We start from the raw sequence: 26,320 nt of genomic DNA, 5'->3' as shown, positions 1-26,320 counted from the left end.
TTGCACCCCCAACCCCCCCGCACACCCCCTTTGCACCCCCAAACCCCCCTACACCCCACCTTGCACCCCCAAACCCCCCCGCACACCCCACCTTGCACCCCCAAACCCACCCCCTTGCACCCCCAACCCCCCCCACACACCCCTCTTCACCCCCAAACCCCCCTACACCCCCAAACCCACCCCCTTGCACCCCCAACCCCCCTCCCCCCCCGCACCTCAACCCCCCTTTGCACCCCCAAACCCCCCCCCCCGCAGCCCCGCCCAGGGGCGCATGCGCAGAGCGGGGTGGGCGGTGCCCATCGATGTTTCCGCGCTCCACCCCTCCGCCTGTCTCGTTCCGCGGCCGATTGAGCGGCCTGTCCGGGCGGCGGGACCGAGAGGTGGGGGGGGTACCGGGGCGGGGGGGGCCGTGGGGCAGGAACGGGGCAGTGTGGGGCGGGGATGGGGGCTGTGGGGTGGGGACGGGGCCGTGGGGGGTGTGTGTGGGGCGGGGATGGGGGCTATGGGGTGTGTGGGGCAGGGACGAGGGCCGGGGCGGGGGCATCTGGGGTACAGAGGTTGTGGGGTTTGGGGGACGCAGGGACGGGGGCCGTGGGGGTGTGTGGGGCAGGGATGGGGTTGTGGGGCAGGGACGGGGTCATGGGGTGCGTGTGGGGTGGGTTAGGGGGAGTGGGGCGCATGTGGGGCAGGGGTGGGGCCGTGTGGGGTGGGTACAGGCCCGGGGGGTGCACCAGGGGCCGTGGGCAGCCCCAGGCGGGGGGTGCCTGTGGGGCCGCCCCCCCTGTGCCGGTGGGGACCCCGTCCTCCCCCCGCCCCCCAGCAGCCCAGGCTCGGCGCCCCCCCAGCCCCCGCCATGGGGCTGCTGTCAGACCCCCACTGCCGGCGGGCGCTCTCCCGCCTCGTCCTGCGCCTCAACACCCCGCTCTGGTGAGTGCCGGGAGGGGGGCCCGGTGTGCGCGGCGGGGGGGTGCGGTGTGCCGCGGGGGTGACCCCCACCCCGGGACCCCGACGCCTCTCCCGCAGCGCCCTGAGCTACGTGGCGGGGCTGGGCTGGTTCCTGGCCCTGGCCTTCCAGCCCCTCGCGCCCCGCACCTACATGTCGGAGAACGCCATGGGCTCCACCATGGTGGAGGAGCAGTTCCTCTTCGGCGAGAGGGCCCTCTCCTACGCCCGGGAGTTCGCCGGCCACAAGAAGAAAGCGGGGTGAGAGCGGGGGGCCGCTTGGCGGGGGAGAGGTGCCCCCCGGGGAGGGCTTTTTGGGGCGGGGGGGTGTTGTCCATCCCGCCTCTCCCGCTCCGCAGCGGCATGCCGGTGGCCTGGCTGGAGAAGACCATGTGGAACCTGGGGCTGGAGGTGCACAGCCAGCCCTTCTCCCGCACGCTGCCCTTCCCCGACGAGACCCGCGAGCGATACGTGCGTACCGGCCCCGCCGCGCACCCCCGAGACCGCCGGCCCGCACTTCCCCGTCCCGGGGCGGGGGTCCCGGCCGAGGCCGCCCCCCTCCCTGAGCCCTCCCCTTCCCTCGGCAGATGGTGAAGGGCACGAACGTGTACGGCATCCTGCGGGCGCCGCGCGCCGCCAGCACCGAGTCGCTGGTGCTGAGCGTGCCCTGCAGCGAGGGGCCCCACAACAACCAGGCCGTGGGGCTGATGCTGGCCCTCGCCTCCTACTTCCGAGGTGAGTCCCCGGCGAGGGTGGGAGGGGGCTCAGCACCCCTCCCCGCAGCCTGGTGCCGTCTCGGGGGGCTCTGGGTCCGTGGGGTGATGCCCAGGGGGTCCCTTGGGGTGCTGAGCGTCCTCGCTGCTGGGCAGGGTTGTGAGGGGTGGGAGCGCCGGGTACTCCCCTGCCCGCAGCCCCGGGGGGGCCCGGCTTTTCTGGGGGGCAGCACGGGGAACGGGTCCCACTGGGGCTGTGCCGGGCTCTGCCAGGGCTGTGCCAGGGTTTGCCGGGGCTGTGCCGAGCTTTGCCGGGACAGGGACCAGGCTCTGCCAGGGCTGTACTGGGCTTTGCCGGGGTAGGGACCAGGCTCTGCCAGGGCTGTGCCGGGCACTGGGGCTGTGCCGGGCTTTGCCGGGGCATGGAATAGGCTCTGCCGGCGCCATGCTGGGCTTTGCCAGTGCAGGAACCGGGCTTTGCTGGGGCTGTGCCGGGCTTTCCCAAGGCAGGGACGGGGCTCTGCCAGGGCTGTGCCGGGCTTTGCTGGGGCAGGGACGGGGCTCTGCCAGGGCTGTGCCAGGCTTCGCCGGGGCAGGGACTGGGCTCTGCCAGGGCTGTGCCGGGCTCTGCCGGGGCAGGGACTGGGCTCTGCTGGGGCTTTGCCAGGCAGCAGGGCAGGGACCGGGCTCCACCAGCGCTGTGCTGGGCTCTGCCGGGGCTGTGCCAGGCCTTGCCAGGGCAGGGACCGGTCTGCCGCAGCCGCCCTGTTGCCTCCAGGCCAGATCTACTGGGCGAAGGACATCATCTTCCTGGTGAACGAGCACGACCTCCTGGGCATGGAGGCCTGGCTGGAGGCCTACCACGACGTCAACGTCACCGGTGAGGCAGGGGCTCGGGGGGGCCGCGGCCGTTCCCCGGCCGTGCCGAGGGGCTGGCGGCGGCGATGCTGACGCGGCACGGTGCTTGCAGAGGTGCAGTCCTCGGGGACGCTGGGCCGGGCGGGGGCCATCCAGGCGGCCATCTCGCTGGAGCTGAGCAGTGACGTGGTCACCAGCTTCGACGTGGCGGTGGAGGGGCTGAACGGGCAACTGCCCAACCTCGACCTGCTCAACCTCTTCCATGCCTTCTGCCAGAAGAACGGCCTGCTCTGCACCATCCAGGGGAAGGTGAGCCCGGCCGGGGCCGGCCCTGCCCGCGGCGGCTTCCTGGGGGTGTGGGGGAAGCCTCTGTCCCACCGGACCAGAGTTTCACAGGCGGCCGAGAAGGCCAAAGGCATCCTGGCCTGTATCAGAAATAGTGTGGCCAGCAGGAGCAGGGAGGTGATCGTGCCCCCGTACTCGGCGCTGGTGAGGCCGCACCTCGAATACTGTGTTCAGTTTTGGGCCCCTCACTACAAGAAAGACATTGAGGTGCTGGAGCGTGTCCAGAGAAGGGCGACGAAGCTGGTGAGGGGTCTGGAGCACAAGTCTGATGAGGAGCGGCTGAGGGAACTGGGGTTGTTTAGCGTGGAGAAGAGGAGGCTGAGGGGAGACCTTATCGCTCTCTACAACTACCTGAAAGGGGGTTGTGGGGAGGTGGGTGTTGGTCTCTTCTCCCAAAAGACAAGTGACAGGACAAGAGGAAATGGCCTCAAGTTGTGCCAGGGGAGGTTCAGGCTGGATATTAGGAAAAATTTCTTCACCAAAAGGGTTGTCAAGTGCTGGAAGGGGCTGCCCAGGGCGGTGGTGGAGTCACCGTCCCGGGAGGGATTTGACAGAGTGTGGAGGTGGCGCTTGGGGACGTGGTTGAGCAGTGGACTCGGCAGTGCCTTGTTTGCGGTTGGACTCGGTGATCTTGAGGGTCTTTTCCAACCTCAACGACTGGCTCGTTCCGCGATTCGACGACGCGTGCTCTCCCCGCAGCTGCAGCGCTCGGACTGGGACTCGCTGCCCGCCTACGCCCACAGCCTGCAGACGCTGCTGCTGATGGTGCTGGGCCAGGCCTCGGGGCGGCCCCGCGGCGACCACGGCCTCTTCCTCCGCTACCGCATCGAGGCCATCACCCTCCGCGGCATCAACAGCTTCCGACAGTACAAGTACGACATGACCACCGTCGGCAAGTGAGTGCGGGGCCGCGGGGGGGGCCGGGGGGGGTCCCGGGGCGCAGCCTCCCCCCTCGCCGTGCCCGCTGCCCGCAGGACGCTGGAGGGGATGTTCCGGAAGCTCAACAACCTGCTGGAGCGGCTGCACCAGTCCTACTTCTTCTACCTGCTGCCCTCCCTGTCCCGCTTCGTCTCCATCGGCGTCTACATGCCGGCCTTCGGCTTCCTCATCCTCGTCCTCGTCCTCAAGATATCCTTTTGGGGGGGGCGCTCGGGGAGGGGGGGCTCGGGGCGGCCAAACCTGCTCCGCTCCTTTCCCTGACCGCCCCCACGCCCTGGACCTCTGGATGAAGCTGAGCAAGTGCGAGACGGGCAGCGCCGAGCGGCTCTGGGACGGCGACCACGCGGCCGGGGAGGTCGGGGCCCTTCCCCTCCCCTTCCCCTCCCCACGGACCCCCCCTCCGGTCCCGCCGTCCTCACCCTCCCGGCTTTCCGCAGGAGTCCCGGCCTGGCCTGCTGGCGCTGGTACCGCCGCTGCTCATCTGCCACGCCGCCGGCCTCGCCCTCTACTTCTTGCCGGTGCTGGGACAGCGCGTGGCCACCCAGCACTTCCCCGTCTCCGAGTCGGAGGCCGTGGTCCTCACCGTCATTGCCATCTACGTGGCCGGCATGGCCCTGCCCCACAGCACCCACAGGTGCCAGGGTCTTGGGGGGGGCTCTGGGGGGTGCCGTCCCTGCCGCAGCCGTGGGGCTGAGCGTCCCCCCCGCGTCCCCGCAGGGTGCTGACGGGCGGCGGCAGCGACCGGGGCTGGATGACGCTGAAGCTGCTGGCGCTGCTGTACCTGGCGGTGCAGCTGGGCTGCCTCGCCCTCCTCAACTTCTCCCTCGGCTTCCTCCTGGCCGCCACCATGGTGCCCGCCGCCGCCGCCGTCCAGCCCACCGGCCCCAGGTGAGCCGGGGCGCGGGGTCCGGGGCCCCCCTCGCCGGTGGGGGGGATGCCGGGGGGGCTCTCCTCGGGGCGGGAGGTTCCTGGAGAGATGCCGGCGGCTCTTCCCGGGGTGGGGGGATGCCGGGGTGGCCTTTCCTTGGGGCGGAGGGGCCTCGGGGGGACGCCGGGGTCTCTCCCGGGGTGTGAGGACGCTGACCCGCGTCGGCTGACCGTGCCCCCGTCCCGCAGGGTGCTGCTGGCGGCACTGCTGGTTCTGTCGACGCCGGCCGTCACGCTGCTGCTGGGCATCTTCCTGCAGCGGGAGCTGGTGGAGGCGCCGGCGGCGGCGGCGGAGGGCTGGCAGCTCTTCCTGGCGGCCGTGGCCGAGGGGCTGCTGCAGCACCACCTCTATGGCTCCTTCCTCTTCCCCTTCCTCGCCCTCGGCGCCTATCCTTGCTGGCTGCTGCTCTGGAACGTTCTCTTCTGGAAGTGAGGGGCCCCGCGGACCCCCAAACGTGGAGGGACCCACGGAGGGACCCACGGGGGGCCCTGGGGAGGGACCCACGGAGGGACCCACGGGGGGCCCTGGGGAGGGCCCCACGGAGGGACAGTGGGGCCGGGGGGCTGAGGGGGGTGACGTCCCCTTCCCCATCCGCAGGGGACAGGGACACCGGCCCCGGCCGAGCCCCCCCGGGGGTGACAGCGGGTCCTGCCCTGGGGGGGGGGTGCTGCCGGTGGGGCCCCCCCGTTTGGGGCTGCGACCCCCGGTGCGCACGGTGGGGGGGAGGTGGGGGGGCTGCGGTGCCCGGTGTGTGCGGGGGGGGGTCGGGGGCCGCTCGGTGTGTACGGGGGGGGGCGGGGGGGTCCCCGCTCGGTCCCGGGGGGGGGTTGGGGTCTCGGCACGGTGTGTACGGGGAGTCGGGGCCGCAGCGCCGCAATAAAGGCGGAGCGGGGACGGAGCGGAGCCGCTGTCGCGCTGCGGGGCGGGGAATAACGATTGGGGGGGGGTGTGACGTCGCTTCCGCTGGCGGGTGACGTCACGGGTGGGCGTCACGTCCGGGGCGGCCCCTCCGCGTCCCCTCGACCTCGGCGCGGCGGCCGCCGGGAGGAGCGGAGCGATGGCGGCGGTGGCGGTGCGGAGTCTCCCGCTGCGGCCCTACGGCCGCTTCCTGCTGCCGCGGGCCCGGACCGCGCCCGCCCCGGTGAGACCCGGACACCCCCCCCCCCCCCCCCGCCGTGAAGGTCACCGGGCGGCACCGCGGGAACGGGGCTGCCGCCACCGCTGGGCCCGGCCTGGGCCGCCCCGGGTCCCCCCCGCCAGCCGGGCCCGGGGTCCCCGGTGTCCCCCCCCCCCCCCCTCCAGCCGGGCCCGGGGTCCCCGGTGTCCCCCCCCCTCCCCACCACCCGGGCCCGGTGTCCCCGGTTCCGGCCCTGCGCCGTGGGCCCCATCCCTGCTCGGTGTCCCCGGTTCTCCCGGTGCCCTGCCCAGTCTGCCCCAGCCATTCCCGGGGTCCCCCCCCCCCCCGCCAGCCGGGCCCGGGGTCCCCGGTGTCCCCCCCCTCCCCGCCAGCCATTCCCGGGGTCCCCGGTGTCCCCCCCTCTCCCCGCCACCCGGGCCCGGTGTCCCCGGTTCCGTCCCCCGGCCCTGCGCGGTGGGCCCCATCCCTGCTCGGTGTCCCCGGCTCTCTACTCCCATCGTGCCCGGCCCGGTGTCCCCGGTTCTCCCCGTGCCCTGCCCGGTCTGCCCCAGCCATTCCCGGTGTCCCCGGTTTCCCCCCCGCCAGCCGGGCCCGGTGTCCCCGGTGTCCCCCGCCTTCCCCGCCAGCCGTGCCCGGTGTCCCCGGTTCCGGCCCTGCGCCGTGGGCCCCATCCCTGCTCGGTGTCCCCGGTTCTCCCCGTGCCCTGCCCAGTCTGCCCCAGCCATTCCCGGTGTCCCCGGTGTCCCGGTCCCCCCCTCGCCCCCTGCCCGGTGTCCCCGGTTCTGTCCCCCGGCCCTGCCCGGTGGGCCCCATCCCTGCTCGGTGTCCCCGGTTCTCCCCGTGCCCTGCCCGGTCTGCCCCAGCCATTCCCAGTGTCCCCGGTCCCCCCCCTGCCCGGTGTCCCCGGTTCCCCCCCGCCCTGCCCCATCTGCCCCAGCCATTCCCGGTCTCCCCGGCCCCCCCTGCTCTGCCCCGGGACCCCCCGGCCGGTCCCCTGACGGCCGTCCCCCCCCCAGGCCGCCATGTCGTCCTTCACCGGCCTCTCCCGCGGGGGGAAGGCGGCACTGGGGGCGCTGGGGGTGCTGGCGGCGGGCGGGGGGGGCCTGGCCCTGGCCCTGCGCTCGGCCCTCGATGCCGGCGAGCTGGAGATGCACCCCCCCAACTTCCCCTGGAGCCACGGCGGCGCGTTGGCCGCCCTCGACCACAGCAGGTAACGGGGGCCGGGGGGGACGCGGGGAGCCTCGGCGGGGGGCCGGGGCTGTCACCCCCTTCTCCTCTTCCTCCTCCTCTTCCTCCCAGCCTGCGGCGCGGCTTCCAGGTGTACAAGCAGGTCTGCTCCGCCTGCCACAGCATGGAGTACCTGGCCTTCCGCAACCTCATCGGCGTCACCCACACCGAGGCGGAGGCCAAGGCGCTGGCCGAGGAGGTGAGACCCCCGCCCCGGGAGGGCCCCGGCGCCGGCCCCGGCGCTCCGGCTCAGGGCTCTTCCCCCCGCGCAGGTGGAGGTGGTGGACGGCCCGGATGAGAACGGGGAGATGTTCAAGCGCCCCGGCAAGATCTCCGACTACTTCCCCAAGCCCTACCCCAACTCCGAGGCGGCACGAGCGGCTAACAACGGGGCGCTGCCCCCGGACCTCAGCTACATCGTCAACGCCCGGTAAGGGGCTGCTGCCGTGCGCGGTGGCCGTTCGGCAGGTCCAGGATCCAGGCGGAGCTCGGGGTCCCCAGCAGAAGTCCCCGCCGAGGGGAGGAGGACCCCGGCCCCACTGCACCGGGGGTCTCTGCTGCCCGGGGCTGATTTTGCCCCCCCTGTTGCAGGCACGGGGGCGAGGACTACGTGTTCTCCCTCCTCACCGGCTACTGCGACCCCCCGGCCGGCGTGACGGTGCGGGAGGGGCTGCACTACAACCCCTACTTCCCGGGCCAGGCCATCGGCATGGCCCCCCCCATCTACAACGAGATCCTGGAATTCGATGACGGTAAGAGGGGCTCGGGGCTGGCGCGGTGCCGTCCCGCGGGGGTGCCGGTCCCCGGGGTGCTCAGCCGCTCCCTCCCCGCCCTCCCCAGGCACCCCGGCCACCATGTCGCAGATCGCCAAGGACGTCTGCACTTTCTTGCGGTGGGCGGCAGAGCCGGAGCACGACCACCGCAAACGGATGGGCTTGAAGGTGGGTGCCAGGAGGGGGTGGGGGGAGTGTCTGACAGGGCGGCAGTGCCCCCGCCCGGGTGCCAAACCCCACCCCGTGCCATACTCAGCCCCACGCCGGGCTGGTGGCCCCGTGGGGCAGAGCTCGACTCCTTCCTTCCCCCAGATGCTGATGATCTCGGGGCTCCTCACCTCCCTCCTCTACTACATGACGCGCCACAGATGGTCTGTGCTGAAGAGCAGGAAAATGGTCTACCGGCCCCCCAAATAGGGGGGGGAACGGGGTGTCCCCCACCCCGACTGCACCGCCTGGGCCACGCACAACTCCTGGGCTGTGGAGGGGCGCAGCCGGTAGCGTGTGTCCCCGCCGCGGCTCCTTATTTAACATCACCCCCAGGCGCCGCCGCTCATCCTCCCCGGCGTGGGGCCGGTGCCTGCGCTTGGAGGGGCTGGGGGCGTGGAAATAAAATCTCGGTTGTTCAAGGGGAAAGCGTGGTGTGGCGTCCACCTGTGCCGCGGCTGTCCCTGCGCCGGATGCGGTCCCTCGGGATGGGGTTGTGGGTCGTTAAAGGACTGATGCCCATCGTCCCCACCTCGGGGGCTGAATGACGGTCCTGCCACTGCGGCAGCGCTGGCAACAAGGCTCTGGCACGCAAACGGCTTTATTGGGACACTCTGCACCGCCGGGACGTGCCGATCCACCCTGCGGGGGCTCCGCTGCCAACAGAAGCCCCATGGAGCCCCCCAACCTGTCCCGGCACCGCCTGGGGCCTGGCCCCTGCCCGCTCCCCACTGGGCCCCGCGGCACCTCCCTGCCCCGTGTCCATCTTCTCCTTCCCCGGCTGCTGGACGTGGCTCTCCCCCGCGACCACAAGCGTCTCTGGGCTCCGCTCCGGCCGCAGTGCCAGCTCTGGCCCCGGCTGGGCCGTCCCTCGGCGCGAGGAGAGCAGCTGCCTCCGGTGGGTCCCCCGTCCCCGGGCCGGGCAGGGGCTCAGTGGCAGTTCTGGCACCGGGGGTGGCACCTCTGTCCGTTGACGTTGCAGCGACATCCGCCACTGGTGTCCCCGGGACCCTGGGGTGGGAGAGCGGTCAGGGTCAGAGCCCACCTGGGGCCAGCTCCGCCATGACCGGAGTGTGGGCCGGGGCACCGCAGGCTCACCCGTTCCCCCCACCTCGCCTGGGGGGACCGGGGGGGTCCCTCCTGCCCCCCAGGATGGCTCACCCCGGGCCCCCAGCGCGGCCCCTTGGTCACCCAGCAGATCTCCGTCTGGCAGACGGTGCAGCGGATCCAGTCGCAGCCGTCCTTCTTCTGGACGATGATGAGGCAGGTGGGGCAGTGCATGGCCTCCCCGACCTGCACCAGGGTCTGGGCGGGGGGAGAGGCGGCTGTCAGGGGCACGGGGGTGCGCTCCGGCCCCCCACCATCCCCGCCGGCCCCCCGGGACCCCCACCTGCAGCATGTCGCTGGTCTGCCGGGCAGCCGAGTCGTTCTGCGCCTGGACCTGGAGATCGTCCTGGTACTGGCGGCAGTTCTTCCCTTCGTGGATGGCCTGGGGGGTGCAAAGATGGCACCGCTCAGCGCCGCCTCCGCCGAGCCCCCGCCGGGGCGCGATGCCGAGAGCGGCACGACGGCAGCGGGGTCTCACCTTGCAGAGCAGGCAGTTGAGGGCCTGGCAGATGGGGCAGCGAAACTCGTTCACCGAATCCTCGTAGATGCACCAGCCCCGGCAGTCGGTGGTCTTGCAGTGGAAGCTGTTCTGGCTGCGCCGCTCCGCCAGCACCAGGCTCCTCTCCAGGAACCGCCGGTACTCCTCCGGTGACACCAGCTGCGGAGACGGGCAGGGTCAGGATGCAGCCCCAGGCCCCCCAGCGCCGCCAGCACCGACCTGGGATGCACTCACCGCCCGGATCTCCCGCTCCTGGAGGTGGCTGCCGCAGGCGTAGGAGTCGTCGCGGAAGGGACAGGCCACCTCCGGCTCCTCGCTGTAGTTGATCACCTGGCGCAGACACTCCCTGCGGGAACAGGCGCCCCGTCACCGCAAGGGCTGGAGGGTCTCGGGGCCGGTCACCGCGAGGATGGGGGTCTCAGGACCAGTCACTGTGAGGATGGGGGTCTCAGAACCGGTCACCGCGAGGTCTGGGGGGTCTCAGGGCCAGTCACCGTGATGGTGGAGGGATCAGGGCTGGTCACCGCAAGAGCTGGGTGGATCTTGGGGCTGGTCACCGCGACGGTGGGGGTCTTGGGGCTGGTCACCGCGACGGTGGGGGTCTTGGGGCCAGCCACCATGATAGTGGGGGGCTCGGGGCTGGTTACCACAAGGGCCAGGGGGTCTCAGAGCTGGTCACCACGATGGTGGGGGGCTCAGGGCCGGCCCCCGCGTGGCTCTGTCGGGCGTTACCTGCAGAAGTTGTGCAGACACTCGCGCAGCAGCACACCCTCTCCCGGGGCGACGCGCTGGTAGCAGATGCGACACTCCAGCACCTCCCGGTTGGGCACCAGCACCTCCTCCTCCATCTGCAGCAGCTGCTGGAAGTTCTTCAGCCGCTCGGCCTCCAGCGCCTGCCGGCGAGGAACAGCCCCGGTCAGCCCCCCAGCACCACCACCAGCCCCCAAGCCGGGCTCGACCCCCCTGCGGAGGGGCCCAAGACCAGCGTTTGCCACCTCCCTCCCCTCCAGCAGCCCCTGGCCTCCTGCCCCCGGGGACGGCTCCTGAGCTGGAGCCGAGGGTGCCTGGATGGAGGGGGCATCTCCGGCTCTGCCCCACGGGGAGCATGGCTGCCACCGGGAGAGCCAGCACCGGGAGAGCCGGCATGGCCCCGGGAGGCTGGCATGACTCACAGCCCTCGTGGCCACCATCCAAGGGACTGGGGCCACTCGTCCCAAGTCCCCCACGGCTTTGGTAGCCAGGAGGAAGGGCTGCGCTCAGGGAGTCGGGTCTGGCTGTGCAAGGACTCCCGCCCAGGAAAAGGAAAGTGTGGGGGGGCTGCTGCCGGACACACAGAAGCGGGGCTGCACCCCGAGGTGTGCGGTCAGACCCGGCACCGAGCCGTAGCCCGGCATTTCCCCGGCACGTCCCCATGCCCGTGCAGCCGAGGGACACAAGCACCAAGCCCCAGCAGCCGCTGGGGTCCCAGCAGCCCAGGGAGGGCCAGCGTGGGCATTTCTGGGGCACTTTAACGTGGTTTAAACCCTGCGATTTTCTGCGTGCGTTGCTGAGCCCGGCGCACAAGGCAGCCCCCATCACCCACACACAGCCCCTGCTCCCGGGGTGCGCGGGGCTGGGGGAGCCCGGGGAGCGGAGCCTGCCGTAGCGCGGGCGTTGGCGACACTTCACACCACGCCAGCAGTTCGCGATTGCCGCAGTCACAAATCCGTTCCCGAGCGTGAGCCGCGCAGGGCTCCACGCATTGCTGGGGGCCCCCTCCCACCCCACACCCCCTCCCCGGCACCCAGCCGAGCCGCAGCCTCCGCTCCCAGCCCCGAGCGCCCCGGCTCTGCCTCGGCAAAGCGGCAGCCAAGGCCCCGCTTTGGCACAGGCTGCTCAGGACGGGTCGGTGGCCCCCTGCTCTCGTGTAAGCCCGTGAGGAAGCGCCTGCTGATTTCTCTTCTATTTCATAGAATCACAGAATGGGTGGAAGGGACCTTTAAGGGTCCAGTCCGACCCCCCACCCTGAGCAGGGACATCTCCAACCGGACCAGGCTGCTCAGAGCCCCGTCCAACCTGACCTGGGGTGTTCCCAGGGATGGGGCACCCACCACCTCTCTGGGCAACCTGGGCCAGTGCCTCACCACCCTCAGCATAAAACATCTCTCCCTTATATGTACCCTCAATCTCCCCCCTTTCAGTTTAAACCCATCGCCCCTTGTCCTGTCACTGCAGGCCCTGGTGAAAAGTCTGTCCCCATCTTTCTTCTAAGCCCCCTTTCAGTACCGAAAGGCCGCAGTAAGGTCTCCCCGGAGCCGTCTCTTCTCCAGGCTGAACAACCCCAACTCCCTCAGCCCTTCTCCGCAGCAGAGCTGTTCCAGCCCTCCCACCATTCTCGTGTCCCTCCTCCGGCCCCGCTCCGTCTCTGCCTTGCGCTGGGGACCCCAGAGCTGGACGCAGTGCTCCGGGGGGTCTCGCCAGAGCGGAGCAGAGGGGCAGAACCCCCTCCCTCGACCTGCTGGCCACGCTGCTCTGGATGCGGCCCAGGAGACGCTTGGCGTTGTGGGCTGCGAGCGCACGTTGCCGGCTCGTGTCCGGTTTGTCACCCACCGGTGTCCCCCAGTCCTTCCCCGCAGGGCTGCTCTCCATCCCCTCCTGCCCCAGCCCGTGCTGGGACCAGGGTTTGCCCCGACCCGGGTGCGGGACCTTGCGCTTGGCCTTGTCCAACCTCACGAAGTTCAAGTGAGCCCAATTCTCCAGCTTGTCCATGTCATTCCATGAACACCCTCCACAAGCAGCCAGCGGCAGCTCCCCCCACACCGCAGAGCAGCCGGCACAAGAAGACGGCAGAGCCGCGCTGGTGGGATAAGGCTTTAATGAGGGAGGAAATCCATCCGCGGCCCCTTCGGGGAGACACGATCCCACCCAAGGAGCCGCAGTGCCAAACCGAGGGTCCCATCCTTCCCCCCGGCCCGGGGGACGCACGGCTCCCCGCTGGGACAAGCCCGGCCCTGGATGGCTGCGAGACGCGATCTCCAATGCAAAGTGCAACACAGAATAACCAACCCTGTGGCCCCCACAGGGCACCAGCAGCTCTGGGAGCTCAGAGACCCCAGGGCACGGCCCCCCGAGCCTCAGAGACCCCAGAGCACAGCCCCCCGAGTCTCAGAGACCCCAGGGCACGGCCCCCCGAGCCTCAGAGACCCCAGGGCACGGCCCCCCGAGCCTCAGAGACCCCAGGGCACGGCCCCCCGAGCCTCAGAGACCCCAGGGCACGGCCCCCTGAGCCTCAAAGACCCCCAGAGCAGTCCCAGGCTGAGCACCGTCAGCACCGACGGTACCAACCCCTGGCCACGCCAGCTCTTCCCTGACTCCCTCACGAACGGGACGGCAGCAGGAAGGCAGCAGTGGGGCCGGCCACGCTCAGCTCACGCCATCCCGACCCCAGAGGGGGCTCAGACCCCTCCCCATGAGGCCAAGGGGCCCGGCGGGCACAGGGCACAGCGGCAGCAAGGCCAAGCACCGGCTGGCGGCAGGGGCTCTGGCCGGGCACCGGTGGAGAGGGCTGGGCTGCCGGCACGGGGAGCTGAAAAGAAAACTCCCAGGGCTGGGACAGCGAGCAATGGCTCCTCTCAGGGAGGAGCCCACCAGGCGTCCCGGGGGGGCGGGATGTGCCCCCCACCCTGCTGGCACCCTGGGCAGGAGGAGCAGCGTGCCGGATGCCGTTAACCTGGGAGCTGCCGCGCTCACAGGGCTGGTCCTGTGATCCCGAGGGGTCCAGACCCTCGCGCTCCCCCAGCAGCTCGCCCCTCCCGGAGCCCCAAGGGCAAGCGGCACGTCCGCCCCGGCACCTCGGGGCCGAGCCTGGGCCCCACCGCTCTTCTCCTGCAGAAGTGCCCGCATCAACTCTAGGGTCTGAGCAAGGGGGTGGCCCGGCGGCAGCCGCTGGGCGCACGCGGGGGCCGGCCTGGTGGGCACCGGGTCCTGGTGGGCACCGGGGGGCTCTGGCGGGCACCGGGCCCCGGCCGGTGGGGCAGGACGGGGCATCCGGGTGGGCCAAGCACGGGGCGGCTAGCAGAATTCGGAGGACAGGTGGATGAAGTCATCCAAGGAACCCGAGCCCAGGACGCAGTGCGCAGCTGAGCCATCCTCTCTCCTTCCCTTTTCCCAGCGGGATCCCGGCACAAGAGAAAAAAGAAAGAAGAGAAGGTTTGGTCAGTGGCTGAGCTGGAGGCCCCCCGAATCCCGCAGCGCACCCCGACCTCAGGGCCGGGGCTCCCCCCGCAGCCGTGGCCCTGGGGGTGGGAGGTCCCATCGGAGCCCCCACCACGTTTCTATGAAATGGGAAACGGCTTCCAGCGAACAGGAGAAAGCGCAGCCCGACACAGCTCCTCGGCACAGGGCTGCCGACACAACACACTACGCAGCTAGGGGAGAGAAGAAGGACCTGCCGGACCGGGGTGCCACGTCCTGCCAAGCTCTGCCCGCGGGGTCACAGATCCCTGCCCTGCCACAGATCGCTGCCGGCCCTTTCCACGGCCACAGGCAAACGAGAGCGGTCAGATCCCTGCCGCGCCGGTGGCCGTCTCCTCTAACAGCCAGAAGACGCCGCCGTGCTCACGATGAAGCACCTCTGCCCGTGCCCGGGGCGCATGGGCAGGCAGCGGCTGCCCCTCAGCGGGGGGAGGAAGGGGGCTGCAACAGCCCCCTGTGCTGCCCCTCAGGGTGTCCGCTGCTCCTTCCCAGCCCGGTTCCCAGAGCAGCGCAGGATCCGTGCACCCGCGACACCTCCAAACCCTGCCGATGCCCGATCCTCCCCAGGTCTGTCCTTGAGCACAGGGTGCGGGGAGCACAGCGGCTCCCCGGGGCGGACGGTGAGCCCCCTTACCTGCTGGTACTGCAGGATCCCCTCCTGCTCCTGCTGCATCCTCCACAGCTCCGTCTCGTCCGGCTTGTAGCTGCCGGGGACCACGTAGTCGTCGGGACGGTCCGTGCTGCACATCTCGCAGCCCGGCCGCGTGGGCTTGTTGATGAAGGTGCATTTTGGACACGACCAGCCCGCCTGCAGGGACACGTGAGAGATGCAGAAGCTGGGAAAAGCGCTTTGGAGAGAGGGAAGGGGGTGTAGGATGTGGAGGGAGTGCCCGCCCTTCCCCAGCACCCCCCAAACTGGGAGAAAGGGAGGACACGGGGGGCAGAGCAGGGTGGCGATGGGGGGGACATGCCACGGGCCACGTACCTGCACTGGCGAGGGCAGACTCGTGGCAGCAGGCTTTGGCTGGGCACTGAAAAGGTCGCCGATCTGCAGCATGTCCAAGTGCTGGCTGATCTCACCGATGTCCATCTTCCTGCCGGCCTCATTCCCCCAGCCTGGAGAGCGACGCCAGGGAAGAGGGACGTTACAACCAGCCCAGGGACCGGCACGGCAGCGGGCAGCCAGGCCTGGCCGAGAGTGTGCCACGCTGTGCCAGGGAGCCCTCTTCTCTCCAGGGAAGAGGCCGCTCATCCCAGGCCGGCCCCCGGGCAGGGAGCACAGATCCCGGGGACCGGCCCTGCCCCAGCCCATCGGCACAAGCCGGGTTGGCCCATGGCGCTGAGCCCGCTCCCGGTGCCACCGACACCAACGGCTCATGGTGCAGGACTCCGGTACGTGACAAGAGTGCCCAGGGCAGACACTGGACCTCTCCTCACCAACCTGCTTTCGGTAAAGGGAAAAATAACAGGAAGGCCACCAAGGCTCTTCCCGAGCACACTCGGCAGCACAGAGGGTGCAGGCAAGCGGTGGCTTCCCAAGACGGAGGGTATCGGCTGCCAGAGCCCCGCTCCGCTCCACCCTGGAGAAGCCACTCAGCCTTTTCTACCGGCGCAGCAGGGCATGAGCGACCGCCCTGCCCTCCAGCCGAGGGAGGTACCACCCAGAGACCCCCCCGGCACCCCACATGTCCTCACCCACCCTGGCACAGCAGCGCCCCGACACCAAGGTCCCCCTCCCCGCTGCCACACCGGGTCTGGCACCCTGCGCTGGGGCCAGGCAGGACCCCGGCTGCCCTCCCCACCGGCGGCCGCAGGGAGGGCAGCGACGAGCCAGACCTCTCTTCGGAGACATGTTGGGCAGAGTGTTGTATTTGCGTCCTTCCCCGTCAGCATCGGTCGGCGAGGAGGTGGAGCTGAGCATGACCTGCGCCTGGTCCTCCTCGTAGCGCTGCTCGGTCAGCTCAGCCATCTTCGCCGACAGCAGGTAGAGGAATGCGGTGTCACCGTCCCTGCGGATGCCGTAGGAGGAAACGGTCCGTTCGTCCACGCACAGGCACTGCCCGATGATCCAGCGCTGAACCAAGGGGTGGAACCCATAATCCTGGAAGACCTGGGAAGCAGGAGAAGGTCAGGGGGGAGCCTGCAGCTGTGGCTTCCCTGCAGCTTCTCACCGCGCCTCGTGGCTCAGCACGAGCCGATGCCACACTGGCACGTGTTGGCGAGCCAGGAGAACCGGTGAAGAGCCGGCTCCGCAAAGGGAGAAGAGTGGGTGGGAAAGCCCAGCTCCCACACAGCAGCTACAAGCATTTAAAAAGGGGGCTGCGGGGACCCCAGGGGTCCCATCTCCCGGCTCACACCGCGGGACCCCCGGCGTCAGGCTGGCGGGGATGATGCCCTCGCGCCGCTCCGTACCTGCTGCTTGAGCGTTGCTATTGTAGTGTGAGCGCGGACCCTGATGGTGATGCTTGCAGAAGACGTTGCATCCTCCACGCCGACCTTCATGCTGGAGAAGAGAGATGGATCTGCCATTAAAGGACGCCTGCCGGGCTCGGGGGTACGGCACTGCCGCTGCCGGGGCAGGGGGGTCTCGGCACTGCCGCTCGACAGGTACAACGCTCTCAGCCTGCTGCTCTGAGTCGTGCAGCCAACGCCGCAGGCAGTGCCCCACGGGGGAGACCTGAGAGGTCTAACACAGGGTTTCCAACCACAATCCGTATATTGAATCCCAGGCAACTGGCACAGGAACGCCCCGGCCTTCGCCCTGCCTGCTTCCGCCGGCAGCTCCCGGCCCGTGCCTGCCGAGGGCTGCATCCCGAACCTCACGTTTAACGCTTATAGGGAACTTGTTTTCCCCCCTGTTTTGTTTCTCCTCTACTCCAGCATTATCCTTGCAGCCTCAGCAATGATTTCCACTGTGTCCTTAGCTACACTGCAAAAAAATATTTTCTTTCGCTTGCTTTAAATCTGGTGCCTCCCAATTTCCTGAGCCTCTTAGTCCATCTTTCTCCACACCGGTCCCCCACAGACCCCCTCACCCCCCAGCTGCCTCTCCTTCAGACCAGGATCCGAACCTTTCAAGGCCTCCTCTTGCAAAGGTGTTTCGTGCCTCTAAGCACGAAATCTAAGCTGGATTTCCCAAGTACTAAGACAGAAAATCTCAGGTAGGGCTGGGATCTCCCATTTGTTCCCTTGCCTTTTCCTAATGAGTCCTGTATTGGGTTTGTGTGGCAAGGTTTTGGTAGTGGGGGTCTACAGAGGTGGCTTCTGTGAGAAGATGCCATAAGCTTCCCCCATATCAGAAGGAGCCAACGCCAGCCGGCTCCAAGACGGACCCACCACTGGCCAAGGCTGAGCCCATCGGCAGTGGTGGCAGCGCCTCTGGGATAACGTATTTAAGAAGGGGGAAAAACTGCTGCACAACAGCAGCTGGGACAGAGGAGTGACACTACGTGACAGAAACAACTCTGCAGACCCCAAGGTGAGGGAAGAAGGAGGGGGAGAAGGTGCTCCAGGCGCCGGAGCAGAGATTCCCCTGCAGTCCCTGGTGAAGACCATGGTGAGGCAGGCTGTGCCCCTGCACCATGGAGGTCCACGGTGGAGCAGATATCCACCTGCAGCCCGGGGAGGACCCCACGCCGGAGCAGGTGGATGCCCGAAGGAGGCTGTGACCCCATGAGAAGCCCACGCTGGAGCAGGCTCCTGGCAGGACCTGTGGAGCCGTGGAGAGAGGAGCCCACGCTGGAGCAGGTTTGCTGGCAGGACTTGCGATCCCGCGGGGGACCCACGCTGGAGCAGTCTGTTCCTGAAGGGCTGCACCCCGTGGAAAGGACCCAGGCTGGAGCAGTTCATGAAGAACTGCAGCCCGTGGGAAGGACCCACATTGGAGAAGTTCGTGGAGAACTGTCTCCCGTGGGAGGGACCCCACGCTGGAGCAGGGGAAGAGTGTGAGGAGGAAGGAGCGCAGAAACGACGTGTGATGAACTGACTGCAACCCCCGTTCCCGTCCCCCTGTGCCGCTGGTGGGGAGGAGGTAGAGAAAATCGGGACCGAAGTTGAGCCCGGGAAGAAGGGAGGGGTGGGGGGAAGGTGTTTCTAAGGTTTGGTTTTATTTCTCATTACCTTACTCTGATTCGATTGGCAATAAATTAAATTAATTTTCCCTGAGTCAAGTCTGTTTTGCCTGTGACAGTGACTGCTGAGTGATCTCCCTGTCCTTATCTCGACCCACGTCCAGCAAAGCAGCAGGGCTGCAGGGGAGGAGGTGCTGGCTGGGCAGGCAGGACGTCCCCAGGCTCACGGCGCAGCAGGCAGCTGCCTGCAGGGAAGCGCAGAGCCCTGGCACGGGGGCTCCATCCGGGGCAGGTCGTGCTCCCGTGGGCCCGGGCAGGGATGCAGAGGAAGAGGAGGTGTGCTCGCGTTGGCTCCGAGAACGTGACGGTCGGAGGTGCTCACCTGATGTCGTCTGTGGGATAGTTGGATTCCTTCAAGAGGATACTGAGCGTGGCTTGCTGGCGAGCCAGGGCCACGGCACACTGCGAGGCCACCTCCTCGTCTCCATACTCGATCGCCTGGGCGAGGTGGAGCGCCAGGTCCTCTGCAGCGGGGCGGAGAGGGAGAACCGTAAAGCGGCAGCCGGTTTGCAAACACCCTCCCTGGGGCACAGTGCAACCACTGCCACCCGCGGCACCGGCAAGGCCAGCACCCAGAGGGGCCTGACTCTGCCTGTGCCACAGCCTCACATCTAGAAACAGCAATTCTGGTTCAGTTCAGCACAGAAACAGTTCTGAAGGAGATCTGTACAAGGCTCCTCGGAAGCACGCTTGCCGTACAGCTTCCTGAGGCAGGAGGAGGAGCAGTCACGCTGCTGGAGAGGTGCGGCTGAGAGCACCCAGGGAAATTTCTGGGGCCACCGGGAGCTTAGTTCTGTCCCTCCCTGCACAGCTCGGCTGACCTTTCTGCCCGCAGCAACTTTCTGGGACGTATGGCCCCCAGCCCTGCCTCGGGAAGCCTCTGTCCCCCAGGACCGGAGTTTCACAGGCGGCCAAGAAGGCCAACGGCATCCTGGCCTCTATCAGAAATGGTGTGGCCAGCGGGAGCAGGGAAGGGACTGTCCCCCCGTACTCGGCGCTGGTGAGGCCGCACCTCGAATGCTGTGTTCAGTTTTGGGCCCCTCACTACAAGAAGGACATTGAGGTGCTGGAGCGTGTCCAGAGAAAGGCGACGGAGCTGGTGAGGGGTCTGGAGCACAAGGAGAAGGGTCTAGAGAACTTATGAGGAGCGGCTGAGGGAACTGGGGTTGTTCAGTCTGGAGAAGAGGAGGCTGAGGGGAGACCTCATCGCTCTCTGCAACTACCTGAAAGGGGGTTGTGGTGAGGTGGGTGTTGGTCTCTTCTCCCAAGTGACAAGTGACAGGACAAGAGGAAATGGCCACAAGTTGCGCCAGGGGAGGTTTAGATTGGATATTAGGAAAAATTTCTTCACTGAAAGGCTTGTCAAGTGCTGGAACGGGCTGCCCAGGGAGGTGATGGAGTCACCATCCCTGAAGGTATTTAAAAGACATGTAGACGTGGCGCTTAGGGACATGGTTTGGTGGTGGACTTGGCAGTGTGAGGTTAACGGTTGGACTCGGTGATCTTAACGGTCTTTTCCAACCTCAGTGATTTTATGACTCTATGATAAAAAAACTTGTTGTCAAGTGACTGGTGGGGGAGCAGCTGGACCCAGGTCTGAGCCTGTCTCCCGTGGAGGGCTGGTAACTCCTGACATAGGAAAAGAGCCAAGAAACCTTCCCCCTCAGATACCTCTCTCGGAAAGCTCCAAGGACAGAGCTGCCTCCGGATCCTGATCTGCAGAGACACCCCCGGCAGCCGCGGGCAGGGATGAGGCCTGGGACGCCAGTGCGCTCTCCGAGGCTGAGGGAAAGCAGGAACACATCAGGGCAGGGCAGCGCCCGCGCCCCGAGCAGGGACCGTCCCCGACTGTCCTCCCCAAGGAGCTCCACACTCGCACCACAGGGAGAAGATGCATCGGGAAGCCCTGGGCTACGCAAGGTCGCTTGAGGCGAAGGTAACAGAGACCCTAATCCACGTCCCAAGGGCTGACAGAGCTCGGAGAGCAGCGTCAGCGACAGCCCACCGTCTCTGCGAAGCCTTTGGCCGTTGCTCCCCTCAGCTCCCGGGACTGCTGGGGTAGGGGCAGCAGAGGTGCAGCACACTCCTCCTGCTCCCCAGACCCTCCCGGTGCTGCTTTTCTCCCTTCAAGCGAGCAGCTCCCTCCCCTCACGTGGGGCTGGGACAGTCGCCCCTCTTCCCACGTCACTGCTCACACCACCTCCTGTCTCCTGGGGTCTCCTCTGCCCCCTTGGATGCTCCAACACATGCAGGAACCCTCCAAACGTCCTTCTCCAGGTGCGCAGGAGTTAACGCCCCGGAGAAGGAGTGGGCTGAGATGCTGCCCCGGCACTCGGGGAGCCAGAAGCAGCTGGTATCGCGCACCCGAATTATTTCGCGGCAGGACCAGCCCCAGCCTTGTCTCCCAGCTGGGTACATCAGCTGCCAGGGCCGGGGAAAGCCTGGCAGCCCCTCTGGGCAGCAGGCAGATGCCTGGGGTCCCTGCCAGCCCTCGGGCAGCCACGAGCCCGCACTGACCTTTCTGCACCTCCCGCAGGGAGCTGCTCACGATTGTCCACCACTTCTGCGCCTCCCGCTCCTCCTCGAAGTTAAACACCATGGGCTCGTCCGAGGAGCCGAGGACCGTCAGCTCATGGCACGTGGGGCTCCTCACCTTGTATGAGATGTCCTTCAGGTCGTACTCGGCGACGTTCTGGGGGAAGCAGAAGGACGAGAGGGTCACGCCACGACAGAGCCAGGATGAAGACGCGCCGCACACGAACAGTGCACTGCGCAAGGGGGCAACCCCCCGGCACGGCGTCTGGGCCAGGACCTGGGGACATGGGCTGTCCCTCTCCTCCAGGATGGTTTCTCATGGGATAAGTGTGGACAGAAACACGCACCAAGCCAAGCGCAACGCTGCGTCCCCGGGCGCCAAACCCCAAACCCAGCCTGAAACGCCGACCCTCCACGCCCAGGCCTGCCTCCAAGCCCCGCCACAGCTCGGCAGCCGCCCCGCTGCCTGCAGCCTCGTGTCCTCCACCCCGACCAGAGGCCACCGCAGAACACCGAGGGCTGTGACCTGCTCGCACCCACTGACCTGGTGCCCGCCAGGCGATCCCAGGCCACCCTGCACCGGCGCAGCCGTCTCCACCGGGTGCACACACAAGTAAACGCACCACTTCTCCCATGTTTGCCTCTTCCCCTCTCTCAAGAGCAAAGCACAGGAGGCATCTAAGACGACTTGGGCTCTACGACTCTCGGGGGTAGCAAGTTCCTTCCCCGTTTTACAAGTCTTGGGAAAACTCTTCCCGACACACGCTTTCCCGGTCCCCCCCCTCCCCGCGGCAGACAGGCTCTGCCAGCTCCTGGACGGCCACGGGGCCCCGGATGACCTCGGGGTGCCCCGGACCTACTCCCCCCACCCCGGCCAACACCGGTCTCAGCTTCACGCCGGAGCTTTCAATTCCGCTTCTTGTAAAATGGCAGCTCGGGAGGAGCCGAGGCGCAGGGAAGGGCTCTGCGCAGCCACCTGCTACCGCGCCCCAGCAGGCAGCGAGCAGGAAGCCGGCAAGCGCTGCCTGCCCGCGCCGGATGGGGACGGGGGCTGGAAGGAAGTTTGAGAGAAACCGCTGGTTTCCTCGCCCTTCGTCCCGGTTTAATGTCCTGCCAAATCCCCCCGGCCCGCTGTCCCCTGTCCCAATACCAGGATTACAGGAATAGGGGAGAAAAATAATAGAGAAGCTGATGTAAAGCCCCCGGCCCGGGGGCAACGTTCCCTTTGACTTGTCAGCTGGGAGGGTAAAACTGACCCCAGGGCAGCTCCGGGGGGTCCTCCGCACTCGTGTCCTGCAGGAAGGATGCTCCCAGGGGAAGGAATCAAAGCGAGGGAGGAACCGAGCGCTTTCAGCTGCAGAGCAGAGCCCGGGGACGCACCTTTGCCAGGGCCACCTTCCGAGTCAGAAACGGCTGTCCCTGACGCACGGCCACATCAGCCGCGGCCTCGCACCCCTACCCGCTGCCTCCGGCTCCAATCCGTCAGAAAAACGTCCAGTAAAACACGTTTTCGATTCGCCGGGTGCCTGGAGCTGCCGGCTCTCTCCGTCACACCAAGGGGCACCCAGGGGAGCAGCCCCTGCCCCCGGGAGATGGCAGGGTGGGAGCGGGGAGGTGCGCATGGGCTGCGGAGCCGCTGGTGATGGGTACCTGCAGCCAAACGGGCACCTCCAGCTCATCCTCCACCTTCGACGGGTCTGGGAGCCGCTGAGCAACCAGCCCAGGGCTCGGCCGGGAGGTTTCGGCTGTTTAACCTCTCCCGAGGACGAGGAACCTCTCGCCCTCAGCCTCCGTCGCTGCGCTGGAGGAGCGGACACCGGACCCGCAACTTCATCCCCAGCCTTCTCCCTCCCGGCTCACAGCCCTCCGAGGGCTGGGCAGCTCCTGGAGCCAGCGGAGGCTCCTCCGGCCGTCCCAAGAGCCGATCCCCTTCCCATGGGCACAGCCCAGGCTCCTTCCTGGTGGGAGCTGCCTGCCAGCTGGATCCCTGGCAGGGATCCCACACCAGAGCCCTCCTGTTACACCAGGCCAGGGCGTGCCGACAGCAGCGCGCTGCAGGATTAACGCTGCCGCAAGCGGAGGCCGAGACGACCCGTGGCACAGCCGGGTTTTACACCAGCAGCCGGCCCGCCCTAAGGTCAGCTCCAGGCAGAGCAGCTGGTCCAACACCATTTGCCATCCGGGGCCGGCCCAGCGCTGTCTTCCACGCCCGAGCCAGGACGGGAATCCAGCCCAGGCGGGGCCGGGGCGGATGGCACACGTCTCCCAAGGGTAGACGGGCTCAATGCCGCGCTCCGGCGGGGAGGCCGGCTCGGTTGCCGTGTGTTACTGCTCCCTGCAGCACTTTGACCTTGAAAGGGGAGAAGGAGAGGGGGATCGGGTCCAGACTCCACAGAGCCTTGCCAGGGACTGCGTTTCCCTTTCACACTGCCGCTCGGCTCATCCCATCGCTCACCTCCTGGGCTGAGCCACAGCCTCATGCCGCTCTGGCCGGCACGTGCCGCAGCCCCGCTGCGCTCCGGTAGAAACCGAAACCCAGGTTTGAGCTAACCACAGGAGCGCCCACGGTGACGGTGGAGCAGCCAGCGTGTGTCGGGGTGGCCGGAACCGTAACTGGATGGGGAGCGTGAGCTGGGGCCCACGCCGCCTCCCCGCCAGCACCCGCCAACCTCCCCGCTCGGGTTTTACACTTACAGGGCTCGAGCCGCACAAAGCGCAGCGTTCTGCCCGGTCACTGCTGCCGTGCCCCACTGCGCGGCAGAGCCGGCAGGAGCAGCCCTGGCCTGGCTTGCCCCACGCGAAGCCAAGAAACCCCGGACCTTGCAAGGAGGAGCACCGATGGCCGTCCTCGGACCACGCATGGCTGGAAGAGGAGCCGAGTGCTGGCTCCAAGGGCAGCAGTGGGGAAAGACATCTCTCCGCTCCACCGCATAGCCCTTGAGTGTTTATCAGAGCCAACAGCACCGTCGCCTCCACCCCACCTCCCCCGAGCACCTCCCCAGTGCTGGGAGCGGCGACTCGGAGGGGGAAGACTTCCAGCATGGCACAAACCGGAACCCAGAGCGGGGACGGAGAGGAAAGGCACCATGAGAGCAGGGCAGCGGGTGCCGGGGGCTCAGCGGCGCAGCCCAGCCTCGGTGCATCAGGCAGGAGGAAAGGTCTCAGCCCACGTGCAGCCGTCCCCGGGGCTGAGCAAATTGGGGAAAAATCAGCCAGGAGCGGGTCTGCTCCTGAGGCAGGGACCGGGGCAGGCTGGAGGAGTGGGTCTGAGTGAAGCGCACGAGGTTGGACAAGGCCAAGCGCAAGGTCCCGCACCCGGGTCGGGGCAAACCCCGGTCCCAGCACGGGCTGGGGCAGGAGGGGATGGAGAGCAGCCCTGCGGGGAAGGACTGGGGGACACCGGTGGGTGACAAACCGGACACGAGCCGGCAACGTGCGCTCGCAGCCCACAACGCCAAGCGTCTCCTGGGCCGCATCCAGAGCAGCATGGCCAGCAGGTCGAGGGAGGGGGTTCTGCCCCTCTGCTCTGCTCTGGCGAGACCCCCCGGAGCACTGCGTCCAGCTCTGGGGTCCCCAGCGCAAGGCAGAGACGGAGCGGGGCCGGAGGAGGGACACGAGAATGGTGGGAGGGCTGGAACAGCTCTGCTGCGGAGAAGGGCTGAGGGAGTTGGGGTTGTTCAGCCTGGAGAAGAGACGGCTCTGGGGAGACCTTACTGCGGCCTTTCGGTACTGAAAGGGGGCTTAGAAGAAAGACGGGGACAGACTTTTCACCAGGGCCTGCAGTGACAGGACAAGGGGCGATGGGTTTAAACTGAAAGGGGGGAGATTGAGGCTACATATAAGGGAGAGATGTTTTACGCTGAGGGTGGTGAGGCACTGGCCCAGGTTGCCCAGAGAGGTAGTGGGTGCCCCATCCCTGGGAACACCCCAGGTCAGGTTGGATGGGGCTCTGAGCAGCCTGGTCCGGTTGGAGATGTCCCTGCTCCTGGCAGGGGGTCGGACTGGACCCTTAAAGGTCCCTTCCCACCCAAACCACTCTGTGACTCAATGACACAGAACCGGTGCTGCAGACAAAGCGAGCAGGGACTGTGTCAGAGGAGGGGAGGGCAGCGGGGGGGGCACAGCACAAACACCCTGTGGCGAGGAGCTCCTTTGTTTCTCCTCCTGAGCTCCAGCACCCAGCGAAACCAGCGGCCAGTCCAACCGAAGAGATGGAGGACAGGGAAAACTAGACCGGTGCCAAAAGCTGACAGTCGTTCAGCACGTGAGGAAAGCGGGCAGCACAGCCGCACCCCCGCTGCACCCCCCGGCCGGCGGCTGCCCGACCTCCCCGCGCTGGCGCAGGGCTCGGCACGGCGCAGGGCTCGGCATGGCATAGGGGATCAACGCCGAAGATGCTGGAAGCTCCTTGGAGCCGCCCAGAAAGCAGCTTCCCCCGAGCAGGCAGAAGCGGGGGGGCCCAGCAGCTCGGGCCCTTCTCGAACCCCCCCAGTGCGGGGTCTGTGCGGAACCGCCCTCCCCGCTGCGGCCGCCGTTCCCCCCCACCGGCGGAGCCCTCCGCGGGCTGCGGCGGGATTTGGGGTGCCCCGGGCGGGCAGACACCGCCTGGGACGGCGGCCGGGACCTGCACCCCCCCCCAGCCTCCTGCAGCCCCCCCCAGCCTCCTGCAGCCCCCCCCAGCCTCCTGCAGCCCCCCACCAGCCCCACGGCCTCTGCTGCGGGCACGGGGGGGCTGGGGGGAGCCCCCCCCGGGCAGGGGCCTATACAGGGCCGGGGGCGCAGCCCCGGGGAGTGCCCCCCCGCCCCGGAGACGCTCCCCGGGCGGCGGGACCGAGCCCCCAGGCCCGGCAGCGCTGCCCGGGGAGGGGGGACCCGCACACCGGAGGGCCCCCCCCGAGAGGAGCCGGGCAGAGCCCAGCGCCGGCTCTTCGGCACCGGGAACGGGGCGGGGGGGACGGTCCCCCCCCCCCCCCACCCCCCGGCCGCTGCCCGTCGCCAGCAGCGGCACCGCGCTGCCTCCGACCCCGCCGCCCCCCCCATCCCCGGTGCCCCCCGGTCTCACCGCGCCGCCGGCCGCCTCCGGGTGCCGCAGGCCGAGGCGGAAGCGGCGCTGCCCGCCGGCCGCCGGTTCAACACTGAGCTGCAGGCGGAGCGCGGCGGCGGCGGGCAGCGGCGGGAGGCGGGAGGGCCGCGCCAGCCCCGCCCGCACCGCCATCAGCACGGTGGGCGGCGGCGGCGCCGGGGCCGCGGCCGGGGCCGGGGCGGGGGCACCGGGCAGAGCCATCGCCGCCGCCACCGCCTCCCTCCGCCTCCGCCGGCACTTCCGCCCGCCGCGCGGTCCGGCGGGAAACTCGCTCCGCGCCCGAGCGTTCCGGGACCGGGCGGTCCGGTCCGGCGGGAAACTCGCTCCGCGTCCGAGCGTTCCGGGACCGGGCGGTCCGGTCCGGCGGGAAACGCGCCCTCGCGCCCGAGCGTTCCGGGACCGGACGGTCCGGTCCGGCGGGAAACGCGCCCCCGCGCCCGAGCGTTCCGGGACCGGGCGGTCCGGTCCGGCGGGAAACGCGTCCCCGCGCCCGAGCGTTCCGGGACCGGGCGGTCCGGTCCGGCGGGAAACTCGCTCCGCGTCCGAGCGTTCCGGGAGCGGACGGTCCGCCCCTCGCCCCGCCCCCGCGGGCGCAGCGCGGCGCCGAGCCGGGTGGGGGCGCCGCGCACACCCCTGCCGTGATTGACAGCCGCTCCCCCCGTC

General features: G+C 68.8%; 3 protein-coding genes across 5 annotated transcripts; 2 read left to right on the top strand and 1 right to left on the bottom strand.

Moving 5' to 3' along the window:
- The first annotated feature begins 853 nt into the window (after positions 1–853).
- GPAA1 (glycosylphosphatidylinositol anchor attachment 1) lies at positions 854–5,234 on the top strand. Its single transcript, XM_059815464.1, has 12 exons — positions 854–927; positions 1,024–1,203; positions 1,302–1,413; positions 1,530–1,677; positions 2,434–2,535; positions 2,626–2,822; positions 3,558–3,754; positions 3,833–3,986; positions 4,069–4,118; positions 4,153–4,431; positions 4,515–4,685; positions 4,914–5,234. Exons 1-12 carry the CDS (start codon positions 854–856, stop codon positions 5,155–5,157), a joined length of 1,908 nt encoding a protein of 635 aa, XP_059671447.1. The 3' UTR covers positions 5,158–5,234.
- Positions 5,235–5,782: 548 nt separating this feature from the next.
- Positions 5,783–8,400, top strand: LOC132322064 (cytochrome c1, heme protein, mitochondrial). Its single transcript, XM_059836245.1, has 7 exons — positions 5,783–5,866; positions 6,880–7,073; positions 7,163–7,289; positions 7,363–7,520; positions 7,682–7,842; positions 7,931–8,031; positions 8,176–8,400. Exons 1-7 carry the CDS (start codon positions 5,783–5,785, stop codon positions 8,278–8,280), a joined length of 930 nt encoding a protein of 309 aa, XP_059692228.1. The 3' UTR covers positions 8,281–8,400.
- A 600-nt stretch (positions 8,401–9,000) lies between these two features.
- Positions 9,001–25,657, bottom strand: SHARPIN (SHANK associated RH domain interactor). Of its 3 annotated transcripts, none has more exons than XM_059815264.1 (14): positions 25,637–25,657; positions 20,557–20,731; positions 19,711–19,821; positions 18,362–18,503; positions 16,322–16,412; positions 15,746–16,019; positions 14,895–15,025; positions 14,544–14,717; positions 10,409–10,569; positions 9,911–10,022; positions 9,656–9,835; positions 9,461–9,559; positions 9,232–9,375; positions 9,001–9,081 (listed from the first exon to the last, which is right to left on the bottom strand). In XM_059815264.1, exons 2-14 carry the CDS (start codon positions 20,636–20,638, stop codon positions 9,001–9,003), a joined length of 1,782 nt encoding a protein of 593 aa, XP_059671247.1. In that variant the 5' UTR covers positions 20,639–20,731; positions 25,637–25,657. The 3 variants fall into 3 exon arrangements, with proteins under 3 accessions (XP_059671247.1, XP_059671249.1, XP_059671248.1); XM_059815266.1 differs by lacking the exon at positions 25,637–25,657 and adding an exon at positions 21,119–21,253; XM_059815265.1 differs by lacking the exon at positions 19,711–19,821.
- Between the last annotated feature and the right edge of the window lie 663 nt (positions 25,658–26,320).

Source organism: Gavia stellata, chromosome 3 (genome assembly GCF_030936135.1).
Source record: "Gavia stellata isolate bGavSte3 chromosome 3, bGavSte3.hap2, whole genome shotgun sequence".
Classification (NCBI taxonomy): domain Eukaryota; kingdom Metazoa; phylum Chordata; class Aves; order Gaviiformes; family Gaviidae; genus Gavia; species Gavia stellata.
This window is presented reverse-complemented; position numbering and strand designations above follow the sequence as displayed.

Bases quoted from the DNA above. Each gene is read 5' to 3' on its own strand.
- LOC132322064 (XM_059836245.1), top strand. From the start codon at position 5,783: ATGGCGGCGGTGGCGGTGCGGAGTCTCCCGCTGCGGCCCTACGGCCGC. The intron at 7,843-7,930 runs GTAAGAGGGGCT...CGCCCTCCCCAG, and splicing joins GATCCTGGAATTCGATGACG to GCACCCCGGCCACCATGTCG. The intron at 8,032-8,175 runs GTGGGTGCCAGG...TCCTTCCCCCAG, and splicing joins GCAAACGGATGGGCTTGAAG to ATGCTGATGATCTCGGGGCT.
- GPAA1 (XM_059815464.1), top strand. From the start codon at position 854: ATGGGGCTGCTGTCAGACCCCCACTGCCGGCGGGCGCTCTCCCGCCTC. The intron at 1,678-2,433 runs GTGAGTCCCCGG...TGTTGCCTCCAG, and splicing joins CCTCGCCTCCTACTTCCGAG to GCCAGATCTACTGGGCGAAG. The intron at 3,987-4,068 runs ATATCCTTTTGG...GACCGCCCCCAC, and splicing joins TCCTCGTCCTCGTCCTCAAG to GCCCTGGACCTCTGGATGAA.
- SHARPIN (XM_059815264.1), bottom strand. From the start codon at position 20,638: ATGGTGTTTAACTTCGAGGAGGAGCGGGAGGCGCAGAAGTGGTGGACA. The intron at 9,836-9,910 runs GTGAGTGCATCC...CCGTCTCCGCAG, and splicing joins AGGAGCGGGAGATCCGGGCG to CTGGTGTCACCGGAGGAGTA. The intron at 9,082-9,231 runs GTGAGCCATCCT...CTCCCACCCCAG, and splicing joins GGCCGCGCTGGGGGCCCGGG to GGTCCCGGGGACACCAGTGG.